This window comes from Rissa tridactyla, chromosome 1 (genome assembly GCF_028500815.1).
Source record: "Rissa tridactyla isolate bRisTri1 chromosome 1, bRisTri1.patW.cur.20221130, whole genome shotgun sequence".
NCBI classification, from domain to species: domain Eukaryota; kingdom Metazoa; phylum Chordata; class Aves; order Charadriiformes; family Laridae; genus Rissa; species Rissa tridactyla.
Window position 1 is genome coordinate 127450661 of NC_071466.1, and position 25100 is coordinate 127475760.

General features: G+C 45.2%; 2 protein-coding genes across 2 annotated transcripts; both read left to right on the forward strand.

Moving 5' to 3' along the window:
* The first annotated feature begins 909 nt into the window (after positions 1-909).
* ILDR1 (immunoglobulin like domain containing receptor 1) lies at positions 910-19678 on the forward strand. Its single transcript, XM_054189024.1, has 8 exons — positions 910-995; positions 3987-4157; positions 6202-6351; positions 7038-7157; positions 7311-7457; positions 11752-11883; positions 13635-14443; positions 15492-19678. Exons 1-8 carry the CDS (start codon positions 941-943, stop codon positions 15531-15533), a joined length of 1626 nt encoding a protein of 541 aa, XP_054044999.1. The 5' UTR covers positions 910-940; the 3' UTR covers positions 15534-19678.
* A 3411-nt stretch (positions 19679-23089) lies between these two features.
* LOC128904188 (apovitellenin-1) lies at positions 23090-24458 on the forward strand. Its single transcript, XM_054188166.1, has 3 exons — positions 23090-23150; positions 23545-23704; positions 24359-24458. Exons 1-3 carry the CDS (start codon positions 23090-23092, stop codon positions 24456-24458), a joined length of 321 nt encoding a protein of 106 aa, XP_054044141.1.
* The last annotated feature ends 642 nt before the right edge of the window (positions 24459-25100 follow it).

Consider the following 25100-nt stretch of genomic DNA (forward strand, 5'->3'; position numbering starts at 1 on the left):
CACCTGCTGGCGGCCGTTACCCGGTGTAACGGCCGGGGCTGAGGAGGACACACCGCAGCTCCGGCTCCGACGTAAATTAGATCATATTGTTTTTGCATTAAAGTGGCTGAGGGAGCTGGGGTTGTTCAGCCTGGAGAAAAGGAGGCTGAGGGGAGACCTCGTCGCTCTCTACCACTACCTGAGAGGAGGCTGTAGAGAGGTGGGGGTTGGTCTCTTCTCCCAAGTAACAGGCGATAGGGCAAGAGGAAACGGCCTCAAGTTGCACCAGGGGAGGTTTAGGTTGGATATTAGGAAAAAATTCTTCACTGAAAGGGTTACCTAACACTGGAACAGGCTGCCCAGGGAAGCGGTGGAATCGCCATCCCTGGACGCACTTAAAAGACATGTAGACGGAGTGCTGAGGGACATGGTTTAGTGGTGGTTTTGTCAGTGTTAGGCTGATGGTTGGACTCGATGGTCTGAAAGGTCCCTTCCAACCTAAACGATTCTGTGATTATTTTGGCCACCGTCACCGTCTTTTCATAACTCAGCGGGAAAATGAAATTAATTCCTTAAACTTTCTGCCCACGAGACGAAGTGCGCACTCCCGGGCGCCGGCCAGTTACGGCGTATTTTCCCAGACGGCAAGAGCTCGGGCGAACCCACCTACCTGCGTTCACACCCTCACATATACCTGTGTGCATTTTTTTTTATATTTATTATTATTTTTTTTTTTAAGCAGTTTCTGAAGCTGGCGGCTGGCATTTTGTCTTTCGGCTGTACGGAGGAGGAGGGAGGGAGGGAGGCGTACCTGCCGACGGGCGGGCGGCGAGGGGCCGCGGAGGGAGGGGACAGTCAGCCCGGCCCTGGGACAGGTGCCACGGGAAGGGGAGGGCCTGTGGGCGCGGCGGGGTGGACCGGCGGCGGACGTCCCCGGGCGGGCGGCGGAGGAGGCAGCGCCATGGCCCCGCGCGGGCGCTGCCGGTGGGCGCTGCTGCTGGCCTGGCTGCCGGCCGGTGAGTGGGGCCGCGCCGGGGTGGCGGCGGTGGCGGTGGGGTCCCTGCCCCCTCCCCGGGGCCACTCCCCGCCTCGGGACACCCGTGTGGCACAGGGGGCCGGGGCCCGGGTGGCGCCCTCGGGTTTCGCCCGGGCTTAACGTGGTGCGGCGCGGGGGGGAGAGGCGGCGGCCGCGCGACGAGGGGAAGGGGCGGCCTGGCCCGGGAGAGCGTTGTTCCCCTTCCTTGGTGTCCCTCCCCGCCGGGCGGAAGAGCGGGGCTCTCCCGATCTCGGCAGGAAAGCCATGCGGAGAGGAGTTTCGTTACTCCAAAGGTGCGGCTAACTGCTGTCCTAGGAGGAAGTGGCCGCCTGCTTCCTGGCAGGCTCCAGTATCGGTCGTGTGCGGCCAGCTTGGTTTGGTCCCCAGCACAGGGTACGGACACAGAGGGGTTCCCTCACAAGCGCCCACCCCTGCTAGCTCAGCAGCCTCAGCCACTTTGGAGATCTGGCGTACCTGGAGAGCTTCCATACCTGTTAGATCCATGCTTGTATGGAGAATAGGAATTCACCTCCATGTCCACAGGCAGCCTTCAGAGAGCAGAGTCCTTTCTGCCGAGCTTTGCAGGTTGCCTGACAGCTTCTGACCTCTTGTAAGGAAATATAGTGATCATTTTTCTTCTTGGATGCCTGAGTCTTTGCTGATGATTTAGCTTTAAATACCAAAGTTCAGGTTTTCGCAAAGAACCAGTAAAAGAAGCAAAAAAAAGTAATGGAGGTATGCTTGTTGATTGTCTTGCTTGACAGCTGCCGTTCCTGCATGATGTTCTAGCTAAAACTTGGCTTCACTGGCGCTGAAGGTTAGTGTCTTCAATAGGCCTGAGGCCTGGGGTAGCAGTAACTTACTAGGTTGGCAGTGTCCAGATTTGTTCTTTCCAAGCAGGTTAAGAAGGATAGCAGCATGCAGTGGAGTAATGCAGTCCAAGTTTAGGAACCAGCCTTAATTGCGCAAGTTTTCAGTTTTCTTCGAGGAGGTCAGTATGAAACATCAGACGTGCAGAGATATTTGACTGTACTCCAGTGGGAACAGTAGTTTTTTAACCTCCTTAGAAAATAAGGAACTTATCTTTCAGCTCCTGACTCTTTTGCAGAACAGAGGTAATGAAAAAGGATCTCTTTCATAAAGAGGTTTGGTTTCTGTAAGTGAAAAGCACATAGTGATTTTGAGTAATTTATTATTGCCAGAGAGATGCTGCTGTAGGAAACCCATGGAAAATCTGTTCTGTTTCCATGAGCCTCGACAGGTCAGAATTCATTTGATTGACAATGAGATCAAGGTTTTGCCAATCTTAGGAGTTTGGATTTTGGGTTGGTTTCTTGTGATTTCCTGCAGTAAGAACCTGCAGATCAGCTATTTCACAATGAAAGCTGAAACAAGATGTTTGAAGTACGATGCTCTTAAATAAGAGCAACTGTAACTACCTGTCACCAGTATGGACTTTGCTTTGCTACAGCATTGTAAAAACTAGACATCCTTGGTTTTGCTAGAGGTTTGCACAGCTGCTGGTATTTCTGTGTTTAAGTGCACGTGTGTATATTTTACTTTTCAGAAAAGCCTTGGACTAAGAGTTTACCTTGGTCCTCTCTGTGTTTGTGTGGTATTTTTAAGGCAAATGAGTTTGCTGCTTGTGCCTTAAGTTGGCAGAGCAGGAGTCTGTTTCAAACCAGAAACTGGGCAAGTACTGCACTGACAATATCCTGCTGCAGAATTGCTTGTTGAGGCAGGATCTCACCTCCGCAGCATGTTTTCCATCAGGTGGAAACGAGTGAGCTTGTATTTGCCTGGAAAATACTGTGGAGGTGCAGCCTAAGAGGACACTGAAAGAATGATGCTTGCAGTTGTGATCCAGATGTTACTACATAGTCCCTTGTTCCCTTGCTGTCATCCTGAAAACATTGAGTAGAGGGAAACTCTTTGAATACATGATAGAAGTCAAGTGTTGGTTCACGGTAACCCTTTCCGGTGGTACCTTCCAAGCCTCCCCCCTTTCCTTCCCTCCTTTCCTGCTGTTGTGTTCCCGAGTTAAGAAGCAACTAGCATAGCACTGCAACTCCTGCCCTGTTCTCTGCAGCATATTCCAGACAGGGCATCCCACGCTTGCTCCACACTGTTTGTATTGCCTTATCGAAGGCAACTAGTGATAACTTCGCTATTGTTAATGACAACCACAACTTACTGTATTATCGAAGTTTAAATAAGATAGAGATGTCTCTGGAGTGTGGCTAAAATAAAGCATAGCTTATGAGAAACTGTGTAAAACTTTGCTCAGTGGGTGCAGCTTCTTGGATAGAAAATGCTGTCAAGTTTGTTACAAGTGAGTTCTAAACATACATAACAATAGCTTCATTAAAAAGGGAAAAAAGGGTAATTGATATGTGCTGTTCTGAAGCTGCGATAAACAGAGCAAGTTTAACTATGATGCTGCAGCCCAGAAGTTGTATAGTCTTAATCCTGGTCACCACTAGGTAAAATTCTGATGACTGTCTTTCTTAGCGAGAGCTTGATAAAATCCATTTCGTGTTTATACGATGGTACCATAGGACTTTTCCAGTTAGGATGGCAAGGCAAGGCAATCCCATCATGTGTACTTCTGGGCCAAACAAATTATCTCCCCCAGGTTGGAGGGACAGTTTTCCCCATGCAGAAGGAGAGCACCAAGTGATGTGCTACATAATGGCTACTAGTAGTTGCTTTGGAGAAAATAATTCAGTCCATAAGGCAGGCCAGTGCAGCTGTCTCAAGCTGCCTTCTGTCAGGGAAAGGTGAGGCTCGTGTTCTGACCAGGATTTGTAATTCTGGATGGCTTCACCAAAGGGGCTGGTGAGGTTTGTAGGTGCAGGTGCTGGGTGAGGCTGAGGGAGGTGTACTTCAGTTGTTGGTCTGGTGCAGAGTGAAAGTTGTGATGCAGTGTCTGTTCCTGCTGGCTGACTGCCTTCTGTGTTCTCATTTGCAGGTTGCCTCTCCCTGCTGGTGACAGTGCAGGATGTTGAACGTTATACCACCTTATTTGCCAGTGTTGTCCTCAGGTGTGACTACAGCACCTCAGCACAGCTGCAGGACGTGGTGGTGACCTGGCGCTTCAAATCCTTCTGCAAGGACCCCATCTTTGACTACTACTCAGTCTGTAAGTGTCAGGCTTGTCCTCCAAGGAATCCCTCTTCAAATGGAAAGGGGAAGGTAGACTTACTGGGGAATACAGGCTTTTGACCTCTTCCTGACCATAAACCAGGTCAGGTGGTGGTATTTCCCTGCACTCCAAGAAAAAATAGGTCATGTCTGTGATTTCCTTTGCAATGTCAATGCTTTATGATATGATGTTGTAGCAGTTCCAGCCAAAGCAGCTCATTTATCCTACTTGTCATCAACTCAGAAGGCAGAGAGGCTCAGCCATGTTTGACGTGTGTCAATCTTGGCAGCCCCACCTTATGCTTCAGCATGTTTGAAAGCAAGGGCCCTGCAATAAGTGGACTTTATGATTCCATGGGGGACCCTATAGTTGGAGCTAGATACCTGTGACCAGGTGTTACTGATTTTAGAGTCACATTTAGAAGAAACACATATATTTTGGAGGGCAGAAAGACTTCTAAGTAGTAACATTTAGTACTGGTGACAGCACTTCATGTGCGGACTTTCTGGTGTGTGCAGCCTTAATTCAGGAATGTTTAAGATGGTTATTAAGATGGTATGCAAACTGCATTCTGGGGTGCATCAAACACAATATAACCAGCTGGTCAAAAGAGATCCCACTGTATTTAGCATTGTTGCAGCCTCACCTTGAATACTGTGTGCAGTTCTGGGCCCCGCAATTTAAGAAGGATGCGAAGGTTCTTGAATGTGTCCAGAGGACAGCAACAAAGCTCATGATGGGGCTGGAGAGCATGTCATATGAGGAGCAGCTGAGGACTTTGGGCTTGTCTAGTTTGGAGAAAAGGAGGCTGAGGGATGACCTCATTGCTTTCTACAGCTTCCTGAGGAGGAGCAGTAGAGAGGGAGGTCTCTTCTCCCTGGTATCCAGTGATACGACGTGTGGGAATGGTTCAAGGCTGCACCAGGGGAGGTTTAGACTGGACATTAGGAAGAATTTCTTCACTGAGAGGGTGGTCAAACACTGAAACAGGCTTCCTAGAGAGGTGGTCAATGCCCCACCAAAGGGCTATTTGGACAATACCAGAGGGTATTTGGACAATGCCCTTAATAACATGCTTTAACTTTTGGTCAGCCCTGAAGTGGTCAGGCAGTTGGACTAGATGATCACTGTAGATCCCTTCCAACTGAACTCCCCTCTCCCCTCTCTTCCCTTCCCCTGAAACAGTCTGCAGTCTGGATGGTCTGGGTAGGCATATTACCAAGTGCTCTACAGCCTAGTCCACAAGCAGGCGGGTCCCTGGCTCTGCTGATCCCAACATAATGTGAGTCCTTTGAGCCCAGGCTCAAGCTAATAGCCCCCAAAACGGACAGAAAGCATGAAGGTCACGGTGTTTGCTTAGTTGGATCTGCTGCTCTTTATGATCCATTGGAGATACAGCAACAGAGGAACCTTTGACAAGCTTTGTCCTCTCCTCTCTTCATTGCAAGCCCTTTACACACAACGCTGACTGTCTGTATCAGCTGTCTCCCCAAATGTCCCAAATACTTGGAAAATAGTTTATGTTGTGAGTCTATCATAAGAGTATTGGACAGAAATTGCTTCTAGCCCTCCTTTTCTGTCTTTATGAGCTCCACAACATCTAATGGGATACAGGAGGGAAATCCCTGCAGCGGTTCCTGTATGTCTGGAGATTTTGTTTGGTAAATAAAGACACTTTTGTTTCAGTCAGTACTCCTGGGAGTTTTATGACTTCTTTTCCTTACAGTTCATCTTCATACTGGGAGCTGCCCTCCAACCAACACCATTAGCTTCTTTCTGCTGTTGTTCTTTCAGCTGTGACTGCAGGAGGCATCTCCTCTGCAGCCCCTGCATTCTCAAAATCTCTGCCATTCCTGTGGCTCTACCTCTGTTTGCTTTTGAGTACTCCAAAGCAACTTGTCCTTGCTGGTTTGAAGCCATGCTTTGTATTACTAAACCAAAGAAAATGCACACATGCTTTCAAGAGTTTCTCTGCTGCTCACAAGGGGATAGAAATTGGTCCATAACTTTTGGCATCTTACTTGATGATGTGTGTTTGTAGCGTATCAGGCTGCTCTAGCTCTTGGCCAGGACCCATCTGATGACTGCAATGACAGCCAGCGAAAGGTGCGCATTGTCATCCAGAAATATGGGCAGAAGGAGCCTGTGTTGGGTATCGACTACCAGCAACGAAAGATCACCATTCAGAACCGTAAGTGACTTGATCTCCCAGGCAGGGACTGAACTCAGTAACTATCTGATATCTGGGCCTGCCAAGTGAAGAGAAGCATAAACATAGCTAATGTCATCTGTATCATTCTGTGAGGTGGTAATGAAATAAGAGTTGTGAAAGGCCCTGTTCCCAGCTGTCCTGAGGGTGCCTGAGCATTTTCCTGAAGAATGCAAACATAAGCTGTGGACTACCGAGGCTAGAAAACAGTTTTTCCTTCAAAGAAGTACTGCATAGTTGTCCAGGTCCATTACATGATCTCTGACAGCCCTCAAGCAATAGCTGCTGCTACTGCCAGAAGAATTATTGGGATGGCTGGCCTAACAGGAACAGCGATCTGTGTTCCAAAACCAGTAGGGTTGGCAGCTGTGAGTATCTGTTAACATTCATCACCCAGCAGCATGCTGGTTATTTCACTCCACAAAGAACTGGTCCCGCTTCTAAGAAGCATTGCCTTCAAGCAACACAAAGGAAAAAGGGACTGGCAGTTGATGCTATTTTACAGGAGTTCTCAATGGACTCAAGTGGGATTGTTTGAAGATGATGGCTATGCTTGGGAAGAGGGTAGATGCAGTACTATATGTCACCTGCAGGCAGAGGGCCCTCTTAGACTGGGGCAGAAAGTAGTTTCTGTCAGTCCCAAATAACCTGCTGACTTTCTCCCTCAGGGGCAGACCTTGTCATCAGTGAGGTCATGTGGTGGGATCATGGCGTGTACTACTGCACTGTGGAGGCACCAGGAGATACCTCAGGCGATCCAGACAAAGAAGTTAAGCTGATTGTTCTCCGTAAGTGCCTGTGATTTGTTGCCTTGGTTGCAGATATCTCCCCCTGTTCTATTTCTCCACACCCCAAAATATCTCCATCAGTGGAGAGGTGCTCAGTAACTTACTATGCCCAGGTACATCAGGACTGTCTTTCTTTCTCCGTGTTTCCCATAGACTGGCTCACAGTACTCCTCATCATTCTTGGTGGCCTCCTTCTCCTTCTGCTGATTGGAGTATGCTGGTGCCAGTGCTGCCCACAGTATTGCTGCTGCCACATCCCATGTGTCTGCTGCCCAACCCGGTGCTGCTGTAATGAGGAAGGTGAGTTTCAAGCAAATGTGCATCCATTCATAGCTTCTGTCAAGACAAAAGCTTGACTTGGAGCTTTCTGAGCTACACTTTCTCCCTCCAGTTCAGCATCCATATGGACTGAGACGTTTCCTTGGCCAATGTGACCCCCATGACCAGTTTGAGTTTAGAGGAGGGGAGCTAGGATACATGTAGCCCATCTTGCTCCTTTGTGACCTACTTTTAGAAGTTCCTCCACACTCACACCTTGCTACCAACATCTCTCATCTCATCCAGGGCATGATCACTTCCCTTGTACGAGTAGCTCAGGTCTTTTCTTCCCTGTCTTGTGGTTCATATGCATGTGCATGTGAGGAGGGCAAGCGAATGCCTTGGTACTACTGAGGTACTCTGAGAGGTAATTACGTAAAATGGAATTTTCTGTTTTCATGTTCTTTTCAGAGCTGCTCCTTCTACAAGAAAAAGATTTTGTTTGTTTTTCTTTTGGGAAGGAAGCAAGGAGAAAGAAAGGAGAAAGACAGTCTGTCTTGGTCGTCAGCCCTGCATATGCACTTTGAGCTTTTGAGGCACAAGAAGCTTTGTTGTGCATAGTTTTTAGCAGTAATAAAAATTCTGTAGCCAGACCCTGTGCTCTTAGTAAGGCCAGTGTTTGATTTTGGCTACTGAAGTCATATAATCTCTGTGTTCCTGTGACTGAAACTTAGTAGCGACACAAGGTGGAATAGGCCCCCTGCAGTTTATACAATCTGAAAGGAACAAAATGCAACAAATACATTTGTATAACACTGAAATCACCAGATTCTTCCCCAGATGTTATAAGGAGAAGATTTATGAACAAGGAGCTGTGTTTCTGGTTTCCCTTTACCTGAAAAGAGCTATTTGGTATACCTTGGGTGTTAGTAAGCTGTGAGAGTTTTAGATTTAAGCTTAATTTGATTATCCCTTGCAAAGCATCCCTCTCATTTGCTAAAAGCAAAACAAAACAAAACACTTTCTGGGAGCTTTACAAGCTGTCAAGTAAAATGCGTAGTATTGAGGAGGCTATGGAAACTTGGCAGAAAAATTAGTTTCCATGAAGGGAGAGAGGCGCGATGGAGATGAAAGACTCACACCTCCAGACTTCCTAGTTCTCGGCAAAAAAAGGGATTCAGAATATATGTGAGTTCTTTTTTGTTTTCCTGTGCTGTAGGAGATGATAGCGCACACACTCCAGACTGCTTCTCTTGTCTTTCCTGCCTCCTGTTGAGGATATGTAGGAGGGATTCTTGCAGGGTTCCCAAAACCTCTCCCTGCTCATGACAGAAGATACAGACAAGTCCAGACTCCTTGACTGGCTAATGGATTCTGTGACTGTAATTTCCATCCCAGCTGCCTGCCCTCTTGATCCACTTCGCAAGGGATCCTTGTGCCTGCTCCCCTCCTCTAGCACACCCTTTTCTTCACTTCCTCTGACTTGCTTTTTTGCACTCCAAGAAATGAACTGGAGGCCTTAAAAAGCCCAAGAAGATAGATACAGGGGGCATCTTAAAAAGCAGTCCCGAGGAATAACAGTTTCACACAGCTGAAGAGAAGACAGAAATCCTCAACTAAGTCTTACGAGTTGGATGATTTCTTCCGAATTATTGTCCACTAGAGGGTAGCCTAGATCTGCTGAACAGTTACAGATGCCATTGAGGCAAGGTAATTCTGGGTGGTTTAACTAACATGATTTTGAACCTAGTAATAAAAATGCATTGTTTGAGTAATTTGGAATTGGTGTACAGAAATATTAAACATGCCCCAGGAGCAAGCCAATTACATCCCCCATGGAAATCTCTCAGAAAAGTCCACTAGGGTAAATATACGTATGACCTCCTCCTGTTCTTATTCGTTCCTTTTCTACGGTGGACTTCTACCACTTATTGGTGCAAAATAGGATATAGTTGCACTTGGGTCTGACTCGGTTGGAAAATATTTTTTTTATAATTGGATAATTGGCCCAGCATCTGTAAAGTCTGTCAAAGGTGAAGAACAACCTTTCTCAGCAGGGAGTAAGTGGAGGGAACAACATGACATTCTGACAAAGTTTTATAGCAGGTATGAGTTTTGGAATTAGGGTGAATCTGACCTTCGTCAGATAAATATGTTCAATTCTATTATGTAGGTGGGGAACCAGAGTATATATTGGGTTCAAACTAGAAGGCAAAGTATCTGGGGAAGAAAGAGAGGATGAAGGTAGTGAAGGAAGTCCACGGGTAATTCTGCATTTGTTCAGCTGTAGGGAGAGATCAGAGAATTACAGGGACAGGATGACTTTGGTCCTAGTGACGGCCTTCATACCCTACAGAGGGGAACTCAAAGTAGGTATGCCCGCCACAGCTACTGGGCCTTTCACTACTCAGGTAAAGACTGTGGTCAAAACCCAGGGACATGCACTCAGCAGGTTCTAAGACATTCTCGAGGTGATAACTGGAGGAACAGGAGAGGAAGAGATAAGGCCTTTCCCTTCTTTTTATCCTTTTTCATTTTCCTCTTTCTCTCTTCCTCTAAGTTTGAAACGTAAACTAGAGGAAAATCCCTTGGGGAAAAAAAATAATAAAGCAAGTTTGACGTAAAATGCTTGAAAGCTGCTACCTCAGGCGACACAAATTTGAAGAAAAATCAGAGTATTAGGACTAAAACCCCTGAAGTTTCCAGCTTTGTAGTTCAGTCTGGTTGGATCCAGGTTGGGGAGAGGGAGGGAGTTTGGAGTGGAGAACGAAGTGGAGCTGCATGAACTATAGGGAAAGCGAAGGAAGTGTTGAGACGCAATGTCAGTCCCTGTTTTGCTGCACGTGGTGCTCCCTACAAATTCAACGAAACCACTAAAGGAGAACACGTTTAATAACTGGAGTGCTATCTGAAATGGAGAGCTCAGTCCCAACGAGCTTGCAGTCTAAATGCTGCCTGCTGCAAATGAACCCAGGGGATAGAATTAATTGCAGCTTAGCTGTAGCCTGGTTTCTTAAAGAAGCGAGGCTTATGCAGTCAACCTGTCTGTCTGTCCCCTGTCTCTTTCCTTCCTATAGCTTTTAATTTCATCAGCCAACTTCAGCCAGATTTATCAGAGGGGTAAAAGTCTCAAAGGCAATTACGTTCCTATCTGTCTTCTGAACTGTATAGCCAGGAATGTTCTATTCATGCCTGACCAGAGAAGAGGCTGCAGTAAAAGCCTGCCACTTCAGAAACTCCAGAGAAGCCATATAAGAGAAATTTTGCAAAGGCCCTGTTGCAGAAAAGCTTCACCCAGTAATGACAGACAAGCCATGCAGACTTAGGCTTTGTAAGGTCTGGGGCTTGTAGAATTTACTTGCTCATAAACTTAAGTTTTGATTGTGGTAGAAGGAGTAAGTTTCTGTAAGATGTTTGTAGGTATTCCCAAAAAAGAAGCAGCAATGAGTGATGGTTTTGAAGACAGGGATGGTGAGGTTGTCCGTGTAGAGGAGGTGAGATGGAAGTGCTGAAAAAAGTGAAGTGAAATTGGACCCTGACCCCATGAGTAGGGGTCTGCAGTTAGCAGTTGTGGGAAAACAGTGAGGGAGAGAAATTTCCTCTGAGTTTGCTCTTTTGGCACACTGAACATTGCTGTTGAGAATAGGAAATTTAGTTTGTTCACCAGTTTGACCACACTGTCCTAAGGGATTTAATTTTAGCAGTCATGCTGAGGTAAATTACAGAGAGAGACAGCAAAAGTGGTTGTAAGGCTAGAATGGGAGAAGCTGGACAGTGCACCTCCGAGTGCCCGATTTGTGGAACAGAGAGGAAACGGTGAAGTATGGTGTGGAAAATATGATCTGGACAGAGCTTACATGAAGGTGGCAAAAAAGGTCCCATTTAGCTGTAAATCAAAGCCAAAAGGGGAAAGGACCAATGATGAGCTGAAAGAGTTTTAAGAGAGAGAAAACAGTGTAGTATGTCTTGCTGTATGAAACATTATTTCCCACCTTTCTGCAACTGTACTCATAATGACAGTGCAGTAGAACTCTTGCATTTGGTTATGTCCTGTGTACTTATAGTGCCATTTGTTCCCAGTTGCTGGAACTGTACCCTGAATATCAGGCAGTAACCCTTTTCTTCTGGTTTAGGTATCTTTTTGAAGCTGTACAACTTCCTATTGGAATTTCCTGTGCTCTATTTTACTTTGTCATAAGGTGGAGAGAGGTTTTCATTCTGTGAATTTCCTATATCTGATCACATCCAAAGGCTACAGTCTATCAAGCAAAATGGTATGTGGTCTGCAAGCTGTGCTCTCTGGATAGCTGCGCTAAGCTTTTTTCTTCTGTTACAGTACTGAAACGGCATCAGTTCATGAAGCAGGCTCAGGCACTTGCACCTTGGATGTCACCCAACATGTTCTACGGAGGTGGCGACAGGAACTCGCAACTTTCCTCTTACCAGCTGAACCCTCTACTGCAACAAGGTGAGACCATGGGCATCATTTCAGAGGGAAACCAGGATGAGAAATGGGTACCTTCTTAGGGAGGTTCCGCAGGTGAGGCTTTAGCCTCTCTACCACCAAAGAGAGAAATGTTACATCTGCAGTGTACTATAGACTTGCCTGGGTGGATAAATACAGCCTATCCATCTTAAGTGTCTTGCTAGGCTCAGTGCTGGGTGAAGTAGTTTAATACTAACTAAGGTATATCTGTGCTACACCCCAGTGACTGCAGGGTAAATATACCCAGCTTATCTTGCTTCATGTGGTAGAGGAGGGTGCTGTCTCTTTGTTCTGCTGTGCTGGTCACGGTCAACTCCTTATAGCCAAAATTGACATGACAAGTGAGGTGCAATTTGTTTGAGTTCTTATCAAATGTCTAGTCTTCAAATGATTAAGGGCAAACTGCCTTCTGTGCAATAGATCTAGCCTGCATGCAGCAAAAAATTAAGGACTCTCTAGTGAACTAGGAAGAATTTTCCAGTTGTTTTGCCCCAAAATCGCTTGTATTAGTGGTATTTATTTGTAACTTTAATAGAGGAGGAAAGATGGAGTCTCTGAAGTCCTAGAGAAATAAGTAATAAAATAACTTATTGACAGTAATATTATTTAATCACCCAAGGAAAATAGGGGAATTCAGCATAATGATTTCTCAAATAAATATAACATATTTTTCATCTGAAATCAGCTTTTCATCACTATACAGCAGTCGCAGATTTACTCTGTGTCTGATGAGTCTTAACTGTTATTTGAAGAAATAGTTTGCAAACATCTTAAATGCTAGATTCAAGATGGTTTAGTATATACCTTTTTAGCCTGCTAGTTAATTCTACAGTTACCATTTTTCCTAGCCAGGGCACCAGTTTTCCTTAGGAAGATCTGGTGACTGAGCCACAATGATTTAAGACAGAATGTACTGAGTCTTCTCAAGGAAATCCACGTGCATACTGGCAGAAAATAGGCAAGTAAGTTCCTCAGGCAGTTTGTTAGCCTGTGTTTTCACAGTCCTTGAATCTCCTGTGTTTAAGTTTCCCTTAGATTTGTTTCACGTCAGCTTTTTAGAGATGTTGGGTAGAAGGGACCTCTAAGGTCATCTAGTCCTACTAGCAACTGTCACCAACCTCAGTCACATTAGCTGTGGTTTTGTCCAGCTGAGTCTTGGAAACCTACAAGGATGGAGATTCCATGACTTCTTTGGGTAACTGTTCCAGAGCTGTATCAGTCTCCCAGTGAAGAAACTTCTCCATTTGCTGCTTATATGTATACATACATATGTGTCTGTATGTGTGTATATATATAAAATTTTCTTTTTCTTTTGCGGTATTGGGTCATATTTCTTCCAGTTCAATAAGATACGAGAGGAAACACTATGAACTTTCTCTGATTTTTTTTTTTTTAATAAAATTTGGTATCAATGATGTAGAAAAAAAATGTTCCTCTCTCTAAATACATAAGCTATATTTCCAGGTGTGCTGGATGACTTTGATTTCTTACCTCTGTGCTGCCCAAAACAGCACAGATCGTGCTGCAACTTACCAGTTACTACTCTTTCCACCTTGCCTTGTGTGGTCTGGATGTGCTGGTTGTAGTGCTTGAGACTCGTGCAGCTCTTGCAGTGAGGAGGAGCAGGAGAAGAGAGGCTCAAAAGTGACTCAGTCAGGATCATCAGTGCAGAAGGGCCCTGTCTTTATTGTTTCCCCTTGACTTGCTGTGTCCTCCCGTGCTTTTATCCTTAGATGTGTCTCTGCAGAACAGCCTTCCACTGGTGCAGCCACAAGCTCAGCTTTTCCCTAACAAGGGTGTTCTGGACTATCTGGAGTCTGAAATCCAAAACCTTAATATGTCACAGCTCCGGCCACCCTCCCACCAGCGGCAGGCTGTACAGCCCAGCTTGCTGTCCTCCCTGGGCTCTGAGATCATGCCACCTCCTCTCGCTGATCACGTCTCCTCCATCCATGGGAGCAGCAACTCCTCACGGCCACAGAGAGCTGCCTGCAACCCCAGACCCTGGGATGCTGCAGCAGAGGACAGGAGGGAAAACCGGAGATTGCCCTTGCCTTCCAGTGAGGATTCTCATTCCAGCTACAGTCAGGAGCCCTGGGACAGGCGGCGAGAGGACCATCCTCAGAGGCAGAGGACAGGCGGCTACAATGGCAGGCCCCAGCACTCCAGACGGGATGTGTCACCCCCACGCCAGGCTGAGAGGGGCAAGAGCAGCAGCAGCAGCTGCAGTTTCTATCCGGAGGAGGCCAAGGAGCGCTCCAGCCACCATCGTGGCTGGAGACCAGAGCCCACAGGGAGGCCAGAGTACCAGCACCATACCAGGAGGAGCAATAACTCAGGTCAGCGGCGGCACAGCTACTCTCCCCCTTCTCGACGGGGATCATGGAGCTCCTCAGAAGAGCAAGTCCGTCTCCCACCAACAAACCGCAGGCGGCGACACCGGTCTCGGGAATGGCCAGAAGATAAACCCCCCAGTTATCGCTCATTAGAAGTCATCCCAGGTCAGGAGAAGAAGCACAAAGGCAGCGCAGGGCCACGCTCGGTGAGTCAGCTGCCTTTTCGCTTTCCCGTCTAAGGGAAGAGGTGGGTTTTGTGGAGTGAGAGTGAATGTTTGTTACTTTCTGCATCCTGTTGCCTTTCAAATGGAGGGCAAGGAGCGCTGCGCAGCTTGGTTATGAGGAGGCTGCTGAGCTCCCTGCCTTCAGACATGTGTTGCATGGCTATAGTGTGTTCAGGGGCAAAGTGAACAATCAAATAAAGTAGGTCCCCTATCACATCCCACATGGAGTGACATGTTACACCTTCTCACTCCTGTCCCCACCTAGAGGCATTTGGGGCTCTATGTATGTGTTGGTGTTAGAATAGCTGTTCTCCTGGCACTGCCTGGGGAGAAACCACTTCCAGAGTAGGCAGCAGTACTGTGTATCCCCCTGCAGCCCTCTCTGGTGTTGGTTTACTTCTGATTTCTTTTAACATGTGCATGATTCTCCTATTATTGATATCCAGCATTTAATTTTATAGCGTCTTGGTGATATTTTTAAGATGGTTCATATGGGAAAGCATCCAGGTGAGGTGCTTAAAGCTACATGAAATTATAGTGGTGAGAAATGTGTGATCCTCCAGGATGGGTGGAAGAGGATGGCTTGCTTTTTGGGACTCCTGAGAACTGAACATGCATTATATGGGCAGTGAACAGCTATTGTTCACAGTTCAACTTGTCAGTTTACACTGGGACTAGATTTCAGGTAGCAACCAAAGTGTGACCTAACCTTCATATCCAATTGCTAGTCTCCAAGTTAGACAGTGTATTCCCTCTTAAAAAAATGAAGGGTTTTTTTTTTTTAATAAAAAAACATTAGCTGTCCCTTATTACATATATGCAGAATTTTACCAGGTGGGAGTCTTCTCAAAGGGCTGTATTTTGCACATTACCATTTTCGCTTCCAAGTTTTGGAAGGAAGTGCAGTTCTACTCTCAGCTGGGATGTGTGTATGTATGAATGGTTTTGTTATGGTGCTCAGAGGAGGTAGGAAGACATATGATTTCCTTTCATCCTTCCTTGTTCCTGAATCTTTTATTTTCTCTTGCAGGACAGAGGAAGTTCACACAGTGGAAGAAGCATAGTCATTTAGTGCCAGTACTGAAAGAACTAAGATTCCCACCGGACTCCTCTTAGCTTTTCTCCTATGTATGTTGGGATGGCTGCTTTTGATTGAACTGACAACCAGCAAAAAAAACAGATGAAGCTGCTTCCCCTTAGACTTGTAACTCTGAAGAATCTATGTCTAGTGGCCATGAAAGCAATACATAATCCCTTTTTATTCTTGTGGTCCGTTGAAGATATTCTGTTGGAAATAGCAGATTTTTTTTTTAGTAAATGCTGTATTCCCAGTCTTTAAAGAGAGATGCCAGTTGTCTTTGTTAGTTGCCCCAGCATTGCAAGGAGCCCAGTCTGTAGAATGCTGGTCCTTTGCACACCGGTTACCGGAGAATGGCTCTGATGATCACAGAGTTGTAAAGTCACAGGACAGTAGAACAATCTATGTTGTTGGGGGCCTCTGGAGGTCATCTGATCCAGTCCGCTGTGAGTTTGGCATAGGGAGGGAGGCACAGCATCTCCTTTTTAAGACCCTCTGTTGTGCTTCACAATGTGAAATGTTTGCTGCTTCTGCTTGGCTGCTCAGCATAGTTTGGGCAGTTGCTTCCTTTTGTCCTCAGTAAGCCTCTCTCCCAAACAGAAGGAGCACAACGCTGGAAGGATGTTTGGCTGCCTTAGTAAGAGCTCACTAGCACGTCTGCAAATTGCCAGCTTATCTACCCTATCCTGACTGAAGCAACCTGCCCTACTTTAAGCTTAGACCTTAGTGCCTTCTAGCCTTTAACCCAGACTTGAATTTATTCGTAAACTTAAAGGAATAAATTTACCAAGGTTTGGCCATTCCTACAGAGACTGCACAAGATATGACCACTGTCCCTCACACCATGGACCAGAATTTCTTTCAACTCTAGGAAGCATGGCTTTGGTGGATATATCTTTCCTAAGCCATGTACTCTTTTCCATGCATTTTATATTCTCGCTTTTCTCTCTGTGCCATGTATCATATACATGGGGCGGGATAAAGGGCTGTGAAGAAGTCTTACAGTCACCATTTTCACTGTTGTCCTTGATCTTTACCTGGACATTTATACCAGCTCTGCATATGTGGTGCATCTGATCTGTAGCTAAATTGCAGGGTTTTCTCATCTCTTACCTTGCAACTAGAACACAGAATTTCTGTACATTCTAAGACAAGTTGCAAAGGAGAACAACTTGCCATTTCTCCTTGATGTGATTGATCCACTGTTTTCATTTAAAATGTGCTGGAAAAAGAGAGGTTCTCTGGGTGCTGGCTGCTTCCACAGGAAACTGGCTTGCCAAAGGCACTTCTTGGATTCAAGAAACTTAAGCTTTTGGAGGACCTTGTGAAGTATTTTGTAACCCAGAGGCACTAGAGATTGGCCAGTATCAATGACTGTATTGCCTTATTTCCCAACCAATGCCCTATGGGACACTACTATTTGTTCTTTAATGTCCCAATTACTGATGTGCTTATGCTTTCCCTTGGAAGACTGACTTGGAGAGACTTTCACTCTGCCCACTTCTTTTTTTTTCTTTTCTTTGGACAATGATGGGAAACATCACACTTAAAGCAAGTACTCCTATCTGGATATCCAGTACAGTCGCTGGTCAACCAAAGGCTACTGCAGAGTGCTCATTTTCCTACGGTTTCCTGGCTGACGGTGCTTATTTCTAATTCCTGTGTATGGAGATAAAGCAGGAGGACCCACTAGCTTCTCTGGTTCACTTCGTTTCTGAACGACAGGCCTACTTTTTGAAGACGGAGAGGCTGTTCACCAGCAGTTGATGGCTAGCACAAAACAGAGCTAAAAGACCAACTCCAAAGTTTGAATTCAAGAAAGGAAGGCTGTGTTAAGTGTAGTCCTTGTCTGCATTAGACCCAAACTGAATAATGTGAACTGACCCATGAGTTACATCTGAAATCTAGGGAATTAAGTGTGTTTGCGGAAGTTGCAAAGCCAGTATCACTCTTGAATCTGGTTCTCAGTCACTGGTTGTGAATCTTTTTTATTCTTATTTAATGACATGCTGAGGGTTTTATGCATACCCTCTTCTGTGATGGGCTAGTATTTTTTTTAGTTAAGAGGAGTTTATGGTGACTGCAATGACAGAAAATAATATGGGGCTCCTTCATCCAAAACTAGCACGCAGTTTTGACTTTAGCATTGCCCTCTGGCGACTAGTAGCAGATACCCAGGGCTCTGCAGATTCTCCCCTTGGAAGCTGAATTAGTAGCTTGGAATTTGACTCTCTCCTTATTCTTCCAATAGGTCCACACATCAGGACAGATTCTTCTCCCTGTCATGTCAACCCAGCCCAAATGTCCAGGTTTCAGGGAAGGGCTGCCCCTTTCTCCATCAAGAGTAGAGGCTATTGAGACATCAGTTGAGATCCCAAGATGGGAAAGAGTTCACTTTCCTTCACATTCAAGTGTCTACAAGCCAACAATATCAATCAAGTTTGCTCAAAAGCAAGAACCCCCTCACATAGCAAGAAAACCTAGATGGCTTTGTGTAACAGTAGCAGCTGTTGAAGCTTGCTGCTGTAGTATGAGCACACTAACTGCAGAGGTTGTGCTTTTTTATCTAAATCCTGTGAAGGAGCCCTCCATCTTTATTTGTTCCTGCAGTCCCCATAATTGAGCTAGGGTGACTAATTGTCGCTTGTGTGAATTTCTGCAATTTGTGCTGTGTGAAGTCTGAAGAGTTTTATCTTTATCATACTTGAGCTCCTCTTCAGTCACTTTGTTCATATTTATAGAAACATTAAACAAAACTCTTCAGGGAAAATTGATTGTATCTCAGTCTTAATTTTGTAGCTTCTGAAATTGTGACGGAAGTAGATTAAGTTATCCAGCAGGGAAGCAGAAATGGTACCAGGTTTACTGGTCCACAGACCACTGCGGTTCATAAAACACCAGTTGGTGGGTTGTGAAATAATGACAAAGGAAATCTATATCTGCATGCTTTACAACTGCAAGCAGACAGAAGAGTCGGAAGGAAATAGGCTCTGCTTTGAATGCTTATTTCTGTTTTTAATTGGCTATAAATGAAAGCTGTTGTGACAGCACTGCACAATACTATGTGGATTCTTTTTTTCCCAGTAAGATTACGGGGTCTTTGACTTTTCAAAAGAGAGAGAGAATTGAGCAGCTCAAATAGTGCACTCTGAAAGAAATAACAGTAGGAAGTAACCTAGCCTTGTTCTTTCTAGATTGTAATTTATTCATGCTTAATTTTTCAACCATTCCAAAGAGCTGATGTTCATACATCAGCCTGTTTGTGATGAAAAAAAGTTGAATATGTTTCACATTCAGGAGTTATTGCCATTATGGACTTTTGGTCTTCCTGTCATGCAGCTGAAGGGAGATATCTTACCCCCCAAGAATTAATTTTCTGTTTCAGATAAAGTGCCTTGATAGCCAGTGGAGTTACCCTAATTTAAAATAATAATGTAATGAGTAAGTAGCCATGCCACATGGGGCAGATAAGGATGCCCGTGCTGCTCCTGTCAGCTGCTTTTCACCTCAGACCAGAGATTCATAGGAGAGATCAAAAAATCATGTAATTTTTCTTTGATTAAGAAAGGACTTGCAATATCTGGCTTTCTTGCTTATTTGTAGAGCGCCGTGCCATTCTGGAATGCCGTTCCAGGAATGGAGGGCAAGGGCTGATTCTTGTGCAATCATTGATCTGGTCTTGGCAAGTGCCTGTTTGGCAGTAGAAAGTGCTGAAATGCCCGGTTGCTATCTCTGGGGCTGTATTCATGATAGTAATCATGAGCTAAAGTTAGGTTAACTTTGGCGGGGGGGAAGTTACCTTGTGTGATAAGAACCACTAGGCAAAGCTCTTCAGCAGTACCTATTACTATATAGGGTAGCTAAGTCCACTCTGCGTTACTACCTCCAGCAGCACATCAGTTTAAAACACCCACTTAATATGGCTAGAGCCTTCCATTTGTCGACTTGACATAGGACAGAGATGACACTTGAGGTTTTATTAAATTGACCCCCACAAGTAATGACTGCTCGTTGCTATTTCTGCGAAGTTTAATGCCTATACTGTGCCTTGTGCTGGTCTTCTGAATATTATTCCAGCTGTAAAAGCAGATGGTAAATGTGTAGATTCTCTTCAATGACTGTCAAATGTATAATTAAAATATAAGAGAACTTTCAACCAGTTGCTCTTGTGTGTTCTTCCTAGACAATAAATTGCTTTTTAGTGTTTGCACCAGAAGTGGAATTGAAAATTCTTAGTTCTTACTTCTGGAATTAATCTTGTTATAAGTTAGTAAGGATTTTCTGTTGCTATTTTTTGGACAAAAATGCAAAATGGTTTGCTTGTATGGGGGATTTTTCTTGTTCATCTTATTTCGGGAGACCTTTTTCTTTGTTTTTCTAAGAAATAAGATAATTTGAATACTTACCAAGAGAGTGGAAAAATGTCTGGGAAACCATTGGCAGGCCTCTTTAATGATGTGACCCACTGCAGCAATTGCTGACTTGGCTGCCATGTCTGTAAAATGAGGATGCTTACTGTTTGGTTCTGAAGTATTTTGAGTTCCATAAGAAGAAAAGTCTTCAAAGTCTTCTAGAAATTTTGTTTGGTTGATAAATGAAGATACTGACTGAGCTTTTCACACTTTCTGCATGTGACAGTCACCTAATAAATAAGTGGCTGACCTATGAACGGAGGTCTGTTGGGTGTCACAGAGTAGGCTTAATTTATGCTTCATGTCCTCCCCATTCCTCTTAGCTAATTCTCTTTGTAGCTCAGTGTTGCTCAGTTCCTTTCTGTCTCTTCCCCCTACTGCTCCAAGGTTGCACATGCCAAATACAGATGGTTGGCCTGACTGAAGACCCAATGGGCCCATGGAACTTGAGCTATGAGAAAACAGGCCCTACAGTGGCAATGCAGCCACTGTCTGACTGGGACCAGGTCCCCTGGGAGCCTGGGGACAAGTTACCATAGAATCATAGAATGGTTTGGGTTGAAAGGGACCTTTAAAGTCATGTTGTCCACCCTGCCCCCGGCTTGGCCAGGGACATCTTTCACTCTATCAGATTGCTCAAAGCCCCATCCAACTTGACCTTGAACACTTCCAATGACATGGTGTCCACAACTTCTCTAGGCAACCTGTTCCAGTGTCTCAGCACCCTCATCATAAAGAATTTATTCCTTATATCCAATTTAAACCTACCCTCTTTCAGTTTAAAACCATTTACCCTTGTCCTGTCACTACAGGTCTTGGTAAAAAATCTTTTTCTGTCTTTCTTTATAAGCCCCCTTTAAGTACTGGAAGGCCACTATAAGGTCTCCCCAGAGCCTTCTCCTCTCCAGGCTGAACAACTCCAACTCTCTCGGCCTTTCTCCATAGCAGAGGTGCTCCAGCTCCCTGATCATTTTCATGGCCCTCCTCTGGACCCCCTCCAACAGGTCCGTGTCTTTCCTGTGCTGGTGGACCCAGAGCTGGACATTTCCCCTGGGCAAGTTTTGACAGCTGTCTCAGACATACACCCATCTTGTCAGCTTGTGCAAAAAGGGTTGGACATGGGGCAAGAAGAAATGCAAGAGAGGTGCACACTTGCCCCTGTGCACCATTTGGTTAATGCATTTGTTGGAAATGGAGGGTAAAATATGAGCAGGTGCATTAGCCACAAATAAATCCCACCGTCAAAGCAGTGGGGTTACGGCACAGGCCTTCCCACAGGAACAGTGGGAGCAAAATTCAGCTAAGCTTTAGCTACTGTTAATGTGGAATTTGGTCAACTTATGAAAGGGGCCTCTATGACATAGTTGCCTGTAGAGGACTCAGTGACCCAGGAGCTGCCTTCCACATCTCTTAGGCTCAGGTCAGACTGACCCTCCATTACCAAATCTCAATAATGGGTCCAGAGTCCTCAACAGCTTCTTACCTGTCCCACTGAGCTGGATCTGCTTGCAAAAGAGCAAATGGAGAAACAAAGCAGGACCTTTGACCCCTTGCTATCGCTATATTAGCTCTGCATAAATGCCGGTGTCTCAGATGAGCATCTACCTCAGCTTCGGCCTGAGAAAGAGAGAGAAAGCAGGACAGGTAAGAGCTGAACTCTCTCTTCTGGGTGCTATGGACTTTGTGACTGGTGTATCTAGGACATAGAGAAGTGAGTGGTCTTCTACTTTGCCCTATTTCTTATGGCAAGCCAAAAAGCATGAGCCCTTCTAACACTCCATAGCCAGGAATGGAGGAGGGTGGGAGTGCTTGAGGTGACCTGGATTGAAGCTGAGTGATGGGTGCTCCATAAGACACTCATAAGAGGGTCAAACCCATAGTAGGGATTGCAGACTTTCAGTGCTGGAAGATACATAACCTTTTCCCAGCTGCCTTCAACACAGGGACTACAGGCTCTAAACTGGGTAAGATCCTCTCTTTATGCTCTTGGGAAGCACATGTATACCTTTCGTCTACAGAGGGAGAAACTGGGTCTAGGATTAAAAATCAAGGAAGGGTGGTAATGGAGCAGCTGCTGCTGGTCAGCAAATTAGTGAAGATGGAGTGGTAGCTTTTGGAGGTAACCTGTGCACAGAAGGAAATCAAAATGGATGCAAATTTCTTTACTGTGGGATAAGAAGGAGCATTGACTTGTAGCTACCAAGCACAGGATTTAGCAAAGCAGCCACATGTAATAGCCTTACAGCCTTTTTTGCCATTGCAGTTCCTAACACTGCGATGTTTTCTTCATGTTGATCTGAGTGATGCAGCTCCCTAATTCAGGGCATAAATCATTTTTAACTTCTAAACACCTTTTTAAGTGTAGCGTGTTCGAAAAACTTGTTTAGATGTAAAGTCATCTTTTCAATGTACCAATTACCAAATTTTAAAGAGTTCCTCCAATTTTGACTTTTTTAACAGACAAAATGAATGAGGTTGGATGAGGCTAAAGTTTGCACTTACTCCCTTTTGAGAACTTGTTCTGCCTGGACTACTATCTGCTTCATTATTCCCAGCGTGGAAAAGACAAGAGAACCTAGTGCGTAGTCAGGCCTTTCCTCATCTAGAGCAAGACAAAATACTCAGATCACTGGGTCACTAAGGTGATCATTCTATGTGATGTACTCACTAGCACAATGTTGTTTAGAGCAATCCACCAAAGAAAATGAAACAAAAAAAATCCCACATTATGAATTTTTCAGTTATACTTACGTATGGAGGAAACCTATACTGACCTCTGACAGTGTTAGTGGTTTGCTCACATGCTGAAACAAGTAATTTTAGCTCTCGTATAAAAGAAGTGGCTTTAACTGTCACATATTTTTTGGAGCTCTGAAAGCTATCATTCATTGTGGATATTTATAATCATACAAATAAAAGGACGCTTTCATTTTTATACTATGTTTTCCTCACTTCTTCAGAGTGAAATTTCAGAGGAAATGCACCGTGATCTTTGCTGTTCTCTTCTTCATTTATTGGTTAGGTTTGTTGCAAAAATCTGATGTTTAACATGTTTTATTTCTCTGAAAACAAACAAAACATTGTATGCTGATTCCAGCAGGTCTCTTGGTATAGAGAGCGGAACTGGTACTGCAAACCATGGTGCAGTCCAGGGCATTGGTGATAGCTCTGATTCTGCTCCTTAGCACCACTCTCCCCGGTAAGTCTGAAAAGCTTTTCTGTCTGCCTGAGACACTGCTCAGCTCTACAGGTTCTCACTTGCCTTAGAGAAGCCTAACCCATCCATGAAGTAGGACTGAAGCCCAATAACACATACAAGACCATGAATATACGGTGCTTGGCAGCATGAAACAAGACGGCAGGGGCCTGGCATGAAGATTGTCCATACTTGATGCAAATACTCTGTCATGTAATGCCTATGACCTAGCTGCCCAAAAATGAGTGATGAGGTGCTGCAGGATGCTGCTGGAGTGAATTCTGGGGGAGGCTTTGAATCTCAGAATCTCAAGTCGCTTCCCACTGCGCCTGGGGGACAATATCAGAGACACAAGTGACTGGAGAAGCCTCATAGTTTTTTGCCTCCTCTTTCTCAGAAGTGCACTCAAAGTCCATCTTTGAGAGAGACCGTCGTGACTGGTTGGTCATCCCCGACGCAATTGCAGCTTACATCTATGAAACTGTGAACAAGATGTCCCCTAAAGTTGGCCAGTTCTTGGTGGATGCTGCCCAGACTCCAGTAGTTGTTGTGACCAGGTATGGAAAGATCTGCAATAGCGCTGCAATGAAATGGAGAGGGAGAAGTGGGAGAAAGAGCAGATTAATTAACTATTGACTGGGGGAGACCCAATGGGAAATTAATCAGGAACCAAAGCCTGATGTGACTACAATGGGAGTGGGGTGCTGGAAAGGTGGGATGGGACAATATAATTTCACGTGAAAGTGCAAGCTCTTCTCAGGGATGCACATTGAACATGACAATGCTTGTGGGGATAGCAGGTACTGCTCTTTATACATTGGTGGCGAGGGAGGGGGCAACTGGCTGGTGGGGGATCAGCCTCCCTGGAAAGGTGCTGCGGTGCCATCTGTGAGGCGCTAAGTACTGAAGGTGCCAGGAAACACTGCTGTCACTCAATGCAAATCACAAAATTGGCTCTAGCTGTAAATACCTATTCCTGAAGAAGGGGAAAGGGTTTCATCCCAAGAGGAAAAACATGATGACCCAAGAGATACAGTTTCATGTAACTCATGGCAAACACATACTGACTATTCCTGTCTTCCAAGGAAAGCCCCTCTAGGACTGCTGAGGAGCTTTGCACTCTCAGTGACAGGCAGTGTGATATCTACAGCAGACAGAAAATACCCTCATGTATTTGTGTATCTTACCACATACACTGTCGTCTCCTGCAGGAACTTCCTCATCAGAGAAACAACTAAACTCAGTATACTGGCTGAACAGCTGATGGAAAAAATAAAGAACCTGTGGTACACAAGAGTTCTAGGCTACTAGCCGGATGAATATAAGTCAGTGTTTCCTGATGGGAGTTGGCAGCACCCTGCAGTGTCCTCTTTCCTCCTGCCCCTATTACTGACCAAGATCAGTCAATAAGACAGAATCGACGCTCCTCTTAATGCTTCTAGAGGGAACCTAGCTTCAAAGACCAAAGGATGGAAGGCATCTGCTGAAATCTCCCCCCCCAAAAAAAAAAAACCAAACGCTGCTGGGAATGAGGAAGGCAATGAGATTGTAGAGCTCTTCTGTAGCCAAATCCTGAAAATTAATTCCTCCTGAATGGCTTGGTCATTGACCCTCGAATAAAATAATGTTCGTTGTTACACTTCCTTAAGTTTCCTGTTTGTATTGACTGTTACAAAATCACATCCACCCCAGCATCCCATTCTGTTGACAATGCAGCTGTGATTCACATGAAGTTGTTGCAAGCAATGCTAACAAACCCTGATTTTCAGGCACATTTAACTAAGCTCAGGTTCTTCCCATCGGGGGTGATGGGGAGAGGGGGGTGCAGATGGACAGATGGATGACACAACTACCTGAGCAGCTTTTGGGGTAACCACAACATGACAACTGTAACTTCACATCAGGAAAGACCATGAAATGTTGAGTCCTACTGATTGTGCTCCTTGGCTAGGT

What these genes read in the sequence shown, in the direction of transcription:
- ILDR1 (XM_054189024.1), top strand. Translation starts at nt 941, where the DNA reads ATGGCCCCGCGCGGGCGCTGCCGGTGGGCGCTGCTGCTGGCCTGGCTG. An exon ending in GCTGGCCTGGCTGCCGGCCG is followed by an intron (nt 996 to 3,986) that starts GTGAGTGGGGCC and finishes TCTCATTTGCAG; the next exon opens with GTTGCCTCTCCCTGCTGGTG. An exon ending in CTTTGACTACTACTCAGTCT is followed by an intron (nt 4,158 to 6,201) that starts GTAAGTGTCAGG and finishes GTGTGTTTGTAG; the next exon opens with CGTATCAGGCTGCTCTAGCT.
- LOC128904188 (XM_054188166.1), top strand. Translation starts at nt 23,090, where the DNA reads ATGGTGCAGTCCAGGGCATTGGTGATAGCTCTGATTCTGCTCCTTAGC. An exon ending in CCTTAGCACCACTCTCCCCG is followed by an intron (nt 23,151 to 23,544) that starts GTAAGTCTGAAA and finishes CCTCTTTCTCAG; the next exon opens with AAGTGCACTCAAAGTCCATC. An exon ending in CCAGTAGTTGTTGTGACCAG is followed by an intron (nt 23,705 to 24,358) that starts GTATGGAAAGAT and finishes CGTCTCCTGCAG; the next exon opens with GAACTTCCTCATCAGAGAAA.